The 15,260-nt window shown below is 35.8% G+C and overlaps 1 protein-coding gene across 3 annotated transcripts in view; it reads right to left on the reverse strand.

Annotated features, from left to right (window-relative positions):
• The window catches only part of PCCA (propionyl-CoA carboxylase subunit alpha), a 492,766-nt gene that overhangs the window by 113,159 nt on the left and 364,347 nt on the right, over positions 1-15,260 (reverse strand). For all 3 annotated transcript variants that reach the window (XM_072622036.1, XM_072622038.1, XM_072622037.1), the window contains one exon: positions 7,207-7,305. In XM_072622036.1, coding sequence (XP_072478137.1) covers positions 7,207-7,305 — 99 coding nt within the window. The remainder of the gene's footprint in view (positions 1-7,206; positions 7,306-15,260) is intronic.

Here is a 15,260-nt window from a genome sequence, read left to right on the forward strand (position 1 = left end):
AGAGGGGTGAAGGAACAGAAAAAGTACCAAGGTTTCTTAGTATCATTTTGTGTCATGAACTCTTCTGGCAGTCTGGTGAAGGCTACAGACCCCTTTTCAGAATAATGCTCAAAATAAAATCTATAGTCTTACAAAGGAAACAAATCACACTGAAAGACAGTGATCAAAATATTTTCTTTAAGAAAAAGGTCACAGAATGTTGAGGGGATGTGGAAAAATTGAGACACTAATACACTGTTAGTGGAGTTGTGAACTGATCCAAACATTTTGGACAGCAATTTGGAACTATGCTCCAAGAGTTATAAAACGGTGTACACCTGCTGGATGCCCCTCAATTGGGAAATGGCTAAACAAACTGTAGTATATGATTGTGATGGAATAATACTCTTCCATAAAAAACGATGAAGTTGTTATTTTAGAAAAACATGGAAAGACTTGCATGAAATAATGATGACTGAAATGAGCAGAACCAAGGGAATGTTGCGCATTGTAATAGTAATGTTATTCTAAAAACAACTTTGCATGATTACACCATTTTATTTTAAATATTCAAATCAACTACAAAGGACCTATGAAGGAAGATGCTATTTACATCCCAGAGAAAGAAGTGATAAACAGAAATATGTATAGTATGGTTTTACGTGAATATATATGTATATATTTGTGTCTAATGGTAGCCTCTAGAGTGGGTTGGGGAGGGAGAAAAAAAGTGCACAACAAAAGAAAAATTGGAAGCACAGAAAAGCAGGGTACCTTTGAAAACAATGTTTAGTATTTATTACCAAGTTTTTCAAAAAAAGTAAACTGTGAGATGGAAATTCATGGTTTTATATTGAATTCTCTTTTTATGTTGTGCTGTGTACATGGAGATGTCTTTTTTTTGTTTTTGTTTTTGTATTTAAGTTCAAAATGCATTTTAAAAAAAGGGAAAAGAAAAAGTTGCCAGAACTCGGTAAGTCAGTAAACATTCATTAAGTACCTCCTGTGTGCCCTGTGCTATGCTGTTACTAACCCCTAAGTTAAGAACTCCTGCATTAGAGGGGCAGATTTTCAAGTCAGGATGGTAAGAGTATATGAGAAGAACTGAGGAAGCACAAGGTTGAATAATGTTAGAGAGTTGTATAAACAGAGAAGGAGAACAAATATTGAATAAGCAGATTTAGCTAATACAATAACTATTACATTTTTCTAATACCCAAATTTCAATTAGAACATTTATGAGATAATGTCTTAAAAGATTATGCTGAGCTTTAGGCATCTGGATTTCATATTAGGTTAATTCTTATATATATTCTTTAAGCAACAAAGAAAATGAGACTATAAGGACTTCGATGAAATACTGTATTGGGGACAGGTCATCCTGGAATGAGTGGCAGGAGTTAGTAACACAAAGTATGTGTGCAAAGTATGGTTAGGAAGTATCAATCGATCAATTAAAAATGTTTTTATTAAGTGTTTAATTATGTACCAGGCACTGTGCTAGATACTGGGAATATAACTACAAATAATTACACAATGCCTACTCACAAAAAAGCTTAGATTCCAATAGGGGCAGCAATTCCTCATTCTTCTTAATCTCCCTACAACCTACGACTGACTTTAGGTTTTTGTGACTGCTCTCTCCTGTTTCTCTTACCTGTTGATTACTCTTTTTCAATCTTCTTTTCTGGAACTAACTATAAGTGTCTCCCAACGCTCATCCTGTGCTCCTCTCCCCTCTCCCCACCTTCTCTCTCTAGCTGGATCACAGATTACGGGAGAGGGAGTAACATCCAGGGAGGCTACAGAGGTAAGCTGGGGCCAGGTTATGTAGGGCTTTAAAAGTTAAATAGAAGAGTTTGTATTTTATCCTAAAGGTAATGAATAGGAATACCAAAGAGCAGACTGATTAGCAAAATCATGTGGTCCGATCTGAACTTAAGAAAAATTATGTTTGTAATGTGATCTGAACCTTAAAGGAAGTCAGAGAAGCTGTGATTTCCTGGCAAGGAAGACAGCTGGTATAAAGGCAAAGGATGGATATCCTGTTGAAATAGCAGCAAATAAGCTATGGCTACTGGATAATGGGGTCACTGGATAATGGAGTGTGTTTTTCATTCCCAACTTTCCCATGACAGCAAACCCTCCCCTCCTCAAACTTCCCCATTTCTGTGGAAGACACCACCATCTTTCTGTTTCTGAGCCTTCACATTATCCGAGACTCCGTATTCTCTCCACTTATCCAACCAGTTGTCAAATGTTGTCGTTTCTACCTTGACAACACATTTCACATCTGACTCTTCTCCACTCACGCAGCTACCAACTTAGTCTAATTACCTTATTTCTAGATTGTGGCAACTGCATCTAAATTAGTCTACTTTACTAAATGCTGGTTGCCTAACTGAATAGATGCATCTAAAACAAGCAAACCTTAAAAATGCTGTGTAAAAGTGATCTATGCTTATTTTAACGTGGCTTACTGAATTTAATTTCTAAGCTGCTATCCTATCTCCTATATTCAAGTGGTAAGAGGAGCATCTGAGGTACATATTCATAATAGGCACAAACTAGGGACTTAATAAATGTTTACTGATTGATTGACAGTAAGCCCCTTCTACCCAGGTTTTAACCAGAGGTTGTATGCTCAGTACAATATTGAGATAAATTCAGGTTTCTTCTAAGTTACTCTGAAACCCTGGAAAGCCTCAATGAGAATATCAGAAAGAAACACTGTTTGCATCTAGGTCTTAGCCAGATAGTTATCATTTTTAATATAACTTTGCTCTAAACTCAAAGCAAAATATTTGGACTATATAGCTGGTAATTCTTATTAATTATGTTACTTTTTCTCTAATTGAGAAATAAAAACAATGAATAAAAACACAGAAATTTGGTCAACTCTTGAATTTTAACAAATAGAATGGATGGCCAAAAATAAATGATAACCTTTTGAAGAAGAAGACACTTTCTGGAAGTAGGAACTTACATGGTTCTTTAATGATGTTCAATTCTTTTACATAAAGTTGTTATTATGGCTATCATGTGGAAATCCATGGAAATTATTTTTTGAAATTTAAGCATCAGAATTCAATGCTAATATTGATTTAAAGTATTCAGTATATGTTTCATCTGATAAAAAACACTGTCACAATTTTTAGACCATTTGAGGCAGACCATTTTTAACTCTAGGCAGCTAGGTGATGCAGTGGATACAGCATCATGGATAGAGTCAGGAAAACTCATTTTCCTGAGTTCAAATCTGGCCTCATACATTTACTAGCTGTGTGGCCCTGGGCAAGTCACTTAACCCAGTTGGCGTCAGGTTCCTTATCTCTGAAAGGAGCTGGAGGAAGAAATGGCAAACCACTCCAGTATCTTTGCCAAGAAAATCTCAAATGGGGTCATAATGGGTCAGTCACAACTGAACAACAACAACTTTTGGCTCACTGGAAGATATTTTCTTCTAACTGGAGAGTATTTAAGTTGAGGCAAATGATCTACCTTGAAGAGGTGATTTATCTCAAATAGATGAGTGACTTTCTTTGAAAAGGAGCTATTTTAATCACTACAAAATCAGAGAAGGTTAGGACTATTCATGAAGTCCTAGGCTGGTCAACTTTCTTTCCCTTCCTGCCTGATTCCAACTTTCTAGATTTCAAAACCATGCCCTTTTCTAACACGTTTTGCCTCCCCATCTCTAGCCCTTTTCAATTCCCCTTTGTGTGCTGTCTTCTCCATTTAAATTTAAGATCCTTGAGGGCAGGATCTGTGTGTGTATGTGTGTGTGCGTGTGTATATACAAACTTGCATTCTGGTGTTTGGCATAATGCTCAGCACACACTGCAAACTTGATAAATGTTGTCTTGTCTTGCCTATCACACAGTACTTGAAGGGCTTCTTTGTGGAAGAAAGTCTTGTTCTGCTTGGTCCCAGAAACAAGAAATAGTAGTTAAAAATTCACAATTTGAGTATATTACAATTTTGGCCAGAGAATTCATATTCAGGTACAAGTTAGATTAGATGACTTCTGAAATTCTGAAAATTGTGTTGGCATGCAATTTAGCAAAACTACATTTTGAACACTAAATATATTTTACATATTTCAAATTGTGCAGTGAATGGGAACAGATTTAATGAAGACTTTTCAGGTATATGGAGTCTTCTCCCTGGAGTGGAAGAGACCTTAGGCCCAGGTTTCCATTCCTCCAGAGTCAGGTGATTTCCATATAAGGCTATGTATTGCATCAATTGATTGGATATGACTCATTAACTCCTCAATACCTAATCTGCATATGTGCATGCAGTCTGCCGTCCTCACACAGGTCCACCTGATTTGCATAAGTTCTCAATGCCCAATTTGCATGAGTCGTCAATGCTTCATTTACATATTTTCAATGCCTAATTTGCATATAATGACATGTATTTTCCCTGGCTTTGTAACATCAGGGGAGTGGGAAATTTGAACAGGGTTTCAAGAGGGATTGGTTAGATTTCACGCCTAGAATGTAAGACCATGCTTCTCAGCCAATAAGAATAATGGTCGGCTGTGGGAAGGGGATTTCCAAGTCAGGGTCTATATAAATTGCTATTCTGCTTCTGTAAGGCGCCTCTCAAATCCAGTTTTACTGGTGAAGGGGCCATCCGCTTCTCGCGAAAACCGAATAAAGGAGATTTTCTGTTTTCACTTTGAGACACCTCTGAACAGTCAATGTGAGTAAGGGGTGGAGAGGGGTCATGCTATCCCACACATGCAGTGATTTTTCTTTCATGGAGTTCAAAGTGCTTCTCTCAATATATATATAATGTGAGAATGCGAATGGTAAAAGGTGATGTGGAGGCAGCATTGTACAGAGGAAGTGCTAGCCCTGGCATCAGAAATACTTGGGTTTGAATCCCACTGCAGGCACTTACGAAGTGTGCAAGCATGAACAAATAAAATAATTTAACTTCTCTCAGCCTGTCTGTAATGTGGGGATAGTATTTCTAGCCTCTACTTTACAATGTCCTTATGAGAATAAAACTAAATAATGTACGAAAGTGCTTTGCAAATCTTAAAGCGCTATATAAAAAGCAGCCATTATGAAATGATTAGAAAACCAGGCAAAATGAAAAGGGTTTGGGGATGGGGAGAGGCTGACGGTAGTAATCACAGAAACAAAGTAGACTAAGGAAGCTCCATTATTCAAAGCCCAAGATTTCTTAGAATCACAGGCAGAAAGTATTTAGTCTAGATTCCCTTCTGTATGGGTCTAAATTAAAGAACAGCCAAATTGATGATTGGCTCACCTTTCTGTACTGAATGAACCCTTTGTTCATCTAAGTCCCATGTTGGGTAAGGCAAAGCCCATTCCTTCATACATCTAGGATTTTAATATAATCTAAACTATCACTGCTTCCCAAAGCAGGGAGGAGGATTTTAAGGAGACTGAATTTTTCCCTCAATCAAACCACAATGGAAAGTCAACTTAAATAGCAGTTTCACAAGAAAAGAAAAGCATGACAGAGATAATAAAAATACCAATGTGATTACAAGACTGAAACTATGATAATCTTAGATTCCATATTAAACCGACACAAAGTAGGGTATACCGGACAAAATATAGGAGATCAAGATATAATATGTGGGTTCAATTGCTGTTTTGAAGTACTTATTATTGTTGTGACCTGAACAAGTCATCTCTGGGTTTTGAAATCCTGGTCTCTCTCTCTCTTGGAAGTCATCTATTCCAATTAATACAGGAACCGGAACGTCTTGGACCCCATAACTGATCAGTCTTAGATTGGAGACCTTCAGTGAAGTGAGATCTTCCACTTCTCCTTAGCTTCCTCTTCTATAAAGTGAGGGGGCTGGACAGCATCATCTAAGATCTCTAAATCCTATTATCCTTTGAACTCTCCAATACCTAATCACAGGCAAGAGACAACAGAGTACTTCTACTTGCCACTCTTGGATTATGAAGATCAGCACGTTATAGAAATACATTCTTGAAAGTTTTAGTATTTTTTTCATAAGAAAAGTGTCTTCTTAAATGCTTTAGGCTGAAGAGAGAAAACATCCCCAAAACAAAACTGTTACTTACTGATTTTATTAGATACCAAATGAAGCTATATTTGGAAAAATACAGACTGCTGGCAACCTTGTACTCAAGTGTAAATAGAGTTCTTTACATATAAAGAATTAAGTGTTAATTACCCCTTGGGATTTTAAGGCAAATGGGTGTAACTTCAGTGGGAAAATGCTTTACTATATTGTTCAGAAAATGTATTAATAATTATTGTATTGTTTAAATCTAAATAGAGATTGTTTGAACCTAGAATGTTACCCTGACCTCAGTAACTCTCCAGAATGCTGGAGATGGCTACAAGGGACTTTGGGTTCCCTTAGATCCTGAATCAACCCAAAATATTGTTGTTTTGGGTGCTGACACCCAGGACATGTTTTGGATCCACTCAGCTTGTGACCTGGGTTCCCTTGTGTTTTGGCTTATGTTTATATTTAGTCATTTCCACCTTAATCTACCTAGCTTTCAAATAGCCTTCTTGGTAAAACTGCTTAAATGTGTACATGTGGTTTGTGTGCAGGTACCCTTCTCTAAATTCTATGTAAGTATTCCAGAGTTTGGTGAAAGCCACACCTCCTTTCTGCCCTACTCTCCTCTGTAAAACAACCTAATACATCTCTTTCTAAAACTATTTCACGTTTTGGGGTTTGTTCTAGTGAACAACCCTATCCTTGGGATATTAGGGCAAATGGCCCTTGAAGGATTTAAAGAAACTTCCATAGATTTTGGAGAGGTTACCTCAATGGCTGATATCTTTGTTAAAATAAATAATTCATTATTTTACCTGGTGAGAAAAGTCAGGTCAGTAAGGCAACTAAAATGGTAACTTCCTAATGACTTTTAAAAGTAACCTCAAAAAGTAAACCATAAGAACCTGGAAAATCTATTACTGACAAGAAAACAGAACTTTCCACAACAAATTTCTTCCCTCTTCACCAAAAAAAAAAAAAAAAGAAGAAGAAAATTAACATCAGATTGTGAGTAACCAAAGTACATTTCCCAAAAATGCATTCCGAAGACATTTAATTCAAAACTTTGCAGCATCAAAAGGAAAAGAGTGAAATACAGCTTTCTTCTATTATACCTTTAAATTTTAATCATGCAGGTATTGATAGGAATTTGAAAGTATATTGAGGTTCTTAAAGTAAATCATCAGTCTATTTACCTGTACAATTCTCTGAGTGCCATCAATGTTGACAGACAATAAAGGTGAAGCTAGGTTCCATTCACTGGTCACATTTAGTTTCGACCCATCAACTTCCACCTGTTGTGACACCAAATAAGACTGTTACCATGAAGACAGAGAGAAAACTGATCTCAAGTTCATTGCTGCATACAAAGCAGTAGCCATTTTAAACAGATGGCTCCCAAACAACCTGTCATGTTTACTGCTCCTGCCATAAAAGACAGGGTCCAACAACACAGTCTTCTCAGCCATCTCTGGGGAGAGGTGAAGGACCTGTGAACAGCTGCCTCTGGGTACTGAGGTTTCAAGTGATTTTCAGTAAGTAACAAACAGCCATCCAACTTTTAAACCTATCTGGACATGCTACATTTACTGCAATTAGACAAGTAATGCATATAAATTCCAGTGACATTTTGCAACCCACGCAACAGGGCTTGCATATAATATCCTCTCCAAGGACCAAGGAAGAACTTTTTCTATGTTAATTTTAATGAAAGGCTCTGCATTGTTATCTTAATTAAACAGAGGTTGTAATTAAGCAACATTCTTCAGTGTTGCATCTCAAAGTCTAGTCAAACTTTGCAAAGTTCTGTCATATTTTTTCTCAATCTCAAATGACTAATTTCAGAACTGCATGTCAACTCCAAGAAAATGATTAGGGGAAAAAAATAACAAACATCATCTGTTTCTTAAACTATTAGATATAGTTTTTGGTCAAAAATAATTAAAATTCCAAATAAACAATATTAGAGTTGTTGAAAGGAACCAAAATTAATAAAGGCTGGTTTAAAAGTAAAATCGACCAAAATAATACTTTGAATTCATGTAATTTTTCCCTTTCAAGTAAAGTAACTTCACTAGTATTTTCTCATTAATTCTTTTAACAGAATAGGCAGTAAAATACTTAAATTGCCATCTCCATTTCACATATATGTACAACCCCAAGAATAAATAGTAGTATAAATTGATCTATATTACCAAAAAAAAAAAAAAAAAAAGTGGCAGTCAGGATTATTGACTATTGGCTGCCCTGGATTTCACTTCTAAATAAATCACAATGATTATCTTAAACTATTTTAACTCAAATCTAAAATACAATGACATCACAAGACCTTAATATAGTGAGCTAGTGGGGATCTCACAGGTCATCTGATTCAACTATCTTCATTTTATAGATTAGAAAACTGAGATCCAGAGAGGTGAAGACATCCAGGGTCCCACAAATAGTCAAGTGGCAGAGCTAGAATTTTAATTCAAGTTCTCTGCTTCAAAATACATCAATTACTTCAACACACCCACCCATAAAAACAATCCTATTCCAAGAACAATTCAGTTACAATTCAGTTAATAACTGCTACTTTGATGATATCATCAATTTTGGTCCTTGTTCAACCCATAAAGGTCTTCTGATACTATTCAATTTTTTTGCACATAATAACTATAATATGCATGGAAAGAGAGTAAAAGGGCCAAAGGAAGAAGCAATCTAAATCACTGAAAACTTAACATAATTATATCACAATTACTTAAGAGAAAATAAGTTTTTCAAATTAAAATTCTTTTAAAAATATCTTTTAAAAACTATTTCCCCCCAAGAAAACTGAAATTATTTGTGGTTCGAAATCAATGCTTTCTTTGAATGGTCAGTTTACTGACAGCTTTGTTCTAATTATTAAACAAATAAGAAATACAGTTATCACTTTCTTTTGATTTTAACCTATCAGTTAATCAGTTTATCTAAAATAAATTAGAGAAGTGCAAACAAACTGTGAAGGAAAGAGGAAGGGGAAGTGGGAGGGAAGGGAAAAGGAGAGGGGGAGGGTAGGGCAGGGCAGGGCAGGTCCATGGTGCAGATATTTTTGATTCATTGTAATGTCTGTTATCTGTTAGGTACTCTGATCGTAGTACTTAATCTTAAAAGTTTCCCTCTTGGGGAAAAATATTTCCAACCTTTACTTTACATTATAAAACATCCAAATTATTTTTTAAAATGTAGTGGGATAAAATAAGATAAAAACACTCTGGATAGAATAAGAGGATTCTCTTTCATATTTGAATTTTTTAAATGGCTACTTAGAATTTAAAAGGGTCAAATTTTGTGTTGATCTGATTTGTTTCAAGTATACTATCATTATCTTAGTAAGATCTAAGTCACTAAAGCAATATACTGTGTATAAAATCAGCACTTAATACTTGATAAAACCAGTTAAAACTAGCAAACCATTTATACTAAAAGGGAAAATATGAGTAACTCATTAATATGAAATAAAGTTAATTTTCAGAGGAAATTTCCCTATCTTTAAATTATAGCCAATATTCCTAGAATTTCTAGAATTCACAAATATTTTCTTGAGAAAGGGGAAAGATATTTCAGAGTAATCCGTTCCAGTTTCTTTTAGCCTATAGAGTTCCAATGCACATGACACAAATATTTTATGAACACATCCTAGGGCTGACAAAAATTAAATAAAGTTAATGTATATGAGGTAGAATCTAAGAATTGTTCCAATTTGTATTTCTTTAGTTATTAGTGATTTGAAACATTATTTAAATTATACCATTCTTATTCACCTGAAACAAGTTTCTTCAAGTTCATTATTGTTCTGATGCCCAAATCCTATGGCCCTTTCTGATTTCTCATTCTTTCTGATCTCTTTTCTGCATCTAACACTTTTAATCATTCTATACTCTTAGATATTCCCCTATGTGGTTTTCATCATTACATGGGCTCTCTCTTAGATCTCCCCCATTTCTAAGTGTTCCTTCTTAGGCTCTTTTATTGGAGACTATCTTCAGTTACCAGTGTTTCCCAAGGCTCTAGGCCTCTTCTTTCTTCAATCTGTGGACAAAAGATTTGTTCTGTGAACTTGGGATTCGGTCAAAGGGCTGCACTTGAGGACCTAGAGGGCCACCTGTGGTCTGGAGGTCCACGGATGTGGAAGTAGAATTACATTGTCAGACACTACTTTCATGGACATTTTGCTTAACTATTTGGTACAAGGCAAAGGGGTGTGTGTGTGTGTGTGTGTGTGTGTGTGTGTGTGTGTGTGTGTGTGTGTGTGTGTGTGTGTGAGAGAGAGAGAGAGAGAGAGAGAAAGAGAGAGAGAGAGATTAGGGGTGTGTTATAATGGGAAATGACTATGATGTAAAAAAATAAAAGCCAGCAGTGAAACATTAAAAAAAAATTCCAGGAAGTTCAAGAGTTTTTGGGCAGCATGTGAATTTAAGCCACCCAAAAAAGAAAAAATTTCTGGCAAAACAATAAATATCAAGAATCTGTATGACCTTGCACAGGTTGTTTGGGCTTTCTGGTTCTTAGTTACCTAATCTGAAGGGTGGGAGAAGTGAATCAGATGCCTTTAGAGGTTTTTTTCCTAGCCCTAAATGTATGATTCCACAAAGCAGTGATTTTTTTTTTATGAAGTATGGAGGCAGGCTATGTTGAAATGTGATCTTTCTGCTCCCATGTTTCTACTAAATCTCTGGAGAAAAATCATGGAATTTATGCTTCTGTAGGGCACTTTTGGTGATCTAATCTGACCTTCTGATTTGTCTGATGTGGAGGTTAAAGTCCCAGGACAAGGGAAAAAGGTGTTATTGAACTCAGGCAGGCAGCCAATGTAGCTAGGTAAAGCAGTGGATACAGCTTTGAATTTAGAATCAAGTAAAGCAAGTTAAAATTTAGTCTCCAATACTCCTTAGATATGTGACCCTGGGTAAGACCTCTGAGGCTGAAGCCTCAGTTTCCTGACTTGTAAAATGGAATAATAGTATCTACCCACAAAGGGTTGTTGTGTGGACAAAATAAGACAATATTTGTAAAACACTACATAAATGCTAGGTGTGCTAGTGGTAGTAGTGGTGGTAGGAATATCAGTAGTAGCAGTACATTGAGCTAGGATTAGAATCCAAATGCTTAGACTCCAAAGCCAGGGTTCTTTTTACCATACTATGAAGCCCCCTTGCACCAATAAGAAACATTCTCTTTTTCCTTATATTCTTTACATGGAGTTCTCTATTTCAGGAGGTTTGTTACTGATATTGACACATATTAATTTGGTAAGAAAAAACTTGAATTAAGGACTGTCTTTCTTTCCTCATTTCTGCTGCAAAATAGGACTGTCTGCATTCTAAAGCTCTTTGTTTTGCAGAATTCATTCATTCCAATATTGTTAGACTGTATAGTGTAGCTGAACCTCTTATCCTTTCCTGATTAAGTCTGAAGATTGCTATAATTTGGATTCTTGATCATTAAAGGTTTATTTTGATTACATTAAAACAAAAGTAGACTAGTTTATGGATGGCCTTGCATGTCAGGTCAAAGAGTCCATATTCTAATCTACAGGTAATGAGGAACCACTTCTCTCATAATGACTTTAAGATAATAGAACAACTGTAATTAGGTCTTATAAAAATTTGCCTTTTAAGTTCTGTGAGGTAGATATTATAAATATCGTTGCTATTTTACAAAAGAGGAAACAGGCACAGAAAGATTAGGTCACAAAGTTTTTAAGTATCAGGGCTCAGATATGAACTTTGGTGCCTCAGTTTGAAGTACATAGTTTTTTCCACTACACCAGTGGTATGTGACTTAAAACCCTTTCTTTTGAACTTCTGTATATGCTGTAGCTCAGACCTCCTCTTCAAAGATGACCTTTGAGTACCTCACCCTTAATTTTAGATTGCTACCAAAGTGTAGAGTCTCAGGGATATTAAGGGTCATCAAGTCCAATCCAAAATTGAACAAAAATCACAATACAATCCAATTAAAGAAAAACCAAGCATCTATACTCTCAAAGATCTTATGTTCTATAGGGGTTTATAACATGTAAACAAATAAGTACATACAGAATAATTTGAGGAAGCAGATAGCACTAACAAAGAGATCAAGAAAGCTGTTACATGAAAGTTGTTATATGAACTGAGCCTGTTTTGAGATGCCGAGGTGAGAAGGGAATATATTCTAGGCATGAGGAACAGTTGGTACAAAAGCAAAGAAGTGGGAAATGGAGGACCGAGTGTAGGCAAGAACAGGAATTCCAGTTTGGCTGACAAGATGGCGGACAAGTTTTACTTCAAGAGTTTTAGTGAGAGGGACAAAATATCTATCATGGCAGCCAATTCCATTTTTAGATGGATATACCGGGTAGGAAATTCTTCTATGAATAAAAGAATGAATGGTGGAAGGAAGGAAGGAAGGAAGGAAGGAAGGAAGGAAGGAAGGAAGGAAGGAAGGAAAGATTTATTAAGCACTTTGTGCAAAGCACTGCATAAAGTATTGAGGATATAAACAGAAAAATAAGTCTTTTTTATCAAGGAGCTCACATTCTAATATGGGGACATCATTAATGGAAGTCTTCAGCTTAAAGTCAGATGGAAATAGTCCTTAGGGACCAGCAGCAAAGCAGATGGTTATATCTTTTCTTAGTGGCATTTCTCCTGATAAAATTCTATGAGAGTTTCTGATGTGGAACCATTTAACAGTGCCAAGAATTTTGGTGACAAGAACTTTCTTTTCCGGATATTTCCCAGCTGATGCCAGGCTTTATCTCCACAGGGGTTGGAAGTGCTGCTATTTCCAAGGCTTTTAGGTTCAGGGTTCTGAGTTCTCCATCAGCAGTCAAGGAGAGACAGCAGTCAAGGTGGTGGTGGTTTGACTTCCTCTTATCTCCTCCCTAAGGGGATTTTTCTGCTTGAGCAAAGCTGACTTGCGGATCTATCTGTATCACTTGGCTAGCACTTAATGAGCAGAGCTGGACCCCTTTCCACAATAGCTGCTTCCTCAGAAATTGGCTGTAAGGGGTATGCTCAAGGCAGGACTGATGATCTGGAGGGTGCTGCCCTACCCAGAACTTTTGTGCCTATCTGCCAGTTGGTGGCAGTTGGTTAGCCAAAATTTCTCTCTTTACAACTTCCAACTATTTCTCTGAATACTTTCCTTCAAAAAACTGTACATATCATGTACCTCAAAGCTTTTCTTCATCAAATTAAACATCCTTAGATCCTTTTAAAGACAATTTCTTTTAAAACAAGACATGTAATTTCACTGGTATAAGTGACTTCTTGTGCTAATATAGAATGACAATGGCAAGTTATAGTCTTGAAAGTTGCCAGAGGCAGTGAGTGTAAATGGTCATTTTTAAATGGGCCTAAAACTAAATAGAAAAGATAAAACCACTGGTTAAAAAAAACAGCCACAACTACAATATACTTTATCAGTTTATACTACGACAAATAAATCAGGTAACCACTGAGTTTACCAAATGTCCCCTTTGGAAGAGTCACTGCATCTGGATAATGGGAAACCTATCTTTTGCTTGAGCTGATCTTTTATGACAGCTGGATCCTGTGTAACTGGAACTTATTAAGCTACATTTGCTGAATGCTACCTCCTCATCTTGTGATCGTATGTAACTTTTTTTTCTCTGAACTCCTCTGCTTCTGTCTATCTTCCCCCTCCCTGCCGTATCCCTTTTGCTGTCTCTACACTTCTCTCCAGGATCTCAGAAATTCAACATTTAGGCATAGTAGTTAGGGGTTGATTAATTAGTATCAGTTGTCCTACAGAGCAAACTAATGTCACAAAATTCAGGGTAATCTTACTGTTTCTTCAGAGAGGCCTGGTGGATATGCTCAAAGTTGATCCAAATGATGCCACATAATAGCAAAATCTCAATGACCCAAGAACTATGACCAAGAAATTGCATTACTCTGTTAAAACATTATCACGAATGAAGGAGATATGGGTTGTTGCTGACTATATTATGCTTAAATAACCCCTCAATAAACACATTAGTGGTAACATTCAGGCTTTAGAAACTTACAAAGAGAAATCTGAGCAGAGGTCTGATCATCGTTTTTCATTTAAACAAAAATCATCACATGCACAATCTTGTGTTTAAATGGAATTGTAGGTCTCTCTCAGCTATATTTGTTTTGAAATTTACTCTATGTCCAAACATATAGATTTAGTCATTTTCTCATTAAATAATCTATCCCTGCCCAGAAGCAGAAGGTGATCAAGAGGTTGTAATGGTTTCAATATATAAAAATAAATCATGTGAATTGTCAATCGTTTGTGTCAATGTTATTGTATCAATGTCAATATTACCAACAGAGATAATAAAATATCAATAAAATAGAGATAATAAAATGAGTGGAGTAATTAAAAAACAACAAGCTTTCCTTGCTTAAAGCATGATTCTAAGACCATGATTGGGAGATAAAACAAACTGCAACAGTTTTGGATAATGTCAAGCAAACAAATGAGTACTAACTCCAAAACAAAAGTCGCTAGGGTTATAGAAATAGGACAGTCTATACTCCAAGGATAATTTACCATGTATAAACAGTCAAATCTGGATTTCAAAGATTTTGTTAGGAACCCCTAAAATTCATTACTTGTTGTAACTGTATTTCTAAGGAATTAATAGCACTCTTAAATAGCTAATTCTCAAAACATAAAAGGAGAACATAGGGAGCAATAGGATCATGTGTTATTAAACTAAAGTACAAAGAAATACACTATGGTACCGAGAATTCTAGGGCAGAGGTAGGAACATGTTCCTCATCTTTCAAGCTAGAGCTTTATCCATCAGACCAAATAACGTCTCTGTACATCATCACTTGCAGAAGTGGGGAAGAGGGCAGGAAATAAAGGTAACAGATAAATGACAAAAAGAATTGTACTCCTATTTTACAGTGAAAAACAAAGTAATAGGTCTGTATTATCTGATAAAATCTCTAATAGATCTATTTATTTTTATTACTTAATCAGTTACTAATTATGTACTGGTTAAAATATTAAAGTAATAGGACCAAGGGTATGTTGGGCAATAATTAATTTCAATCTGCCCTAAATAGTAAACAACTTCTTGATAACATAATTGAAGTCTATTTTAGTTGTATCTAATTTGTAATAAAAAGTAGTTCATTTATATAGTAGTTCAAAAAACAGTATTTCTTTCCTATTCAGAAAATATTTCCTCCTAAAAACTAATAGGAGCTATAATTTTATATTCCACAAAACCATT

The sequence above is a fragment of the Notamacropus eugenii genome, chromosome 6 (genome assembly GCF_028372415.1).
Source record: "Notamacropus eugenii isolate mMacEug1 chromosome 6, mMacEug1.pri_v2, whole genome shotgun sequence".
In the NCBI taxonomy this organism is placed as follows: Eukaryota; Metazoa; Chordata; class Mammalia; order Diprotodontia; family Macropodidae; genus Notamacropus; species Notamacropus eugenii.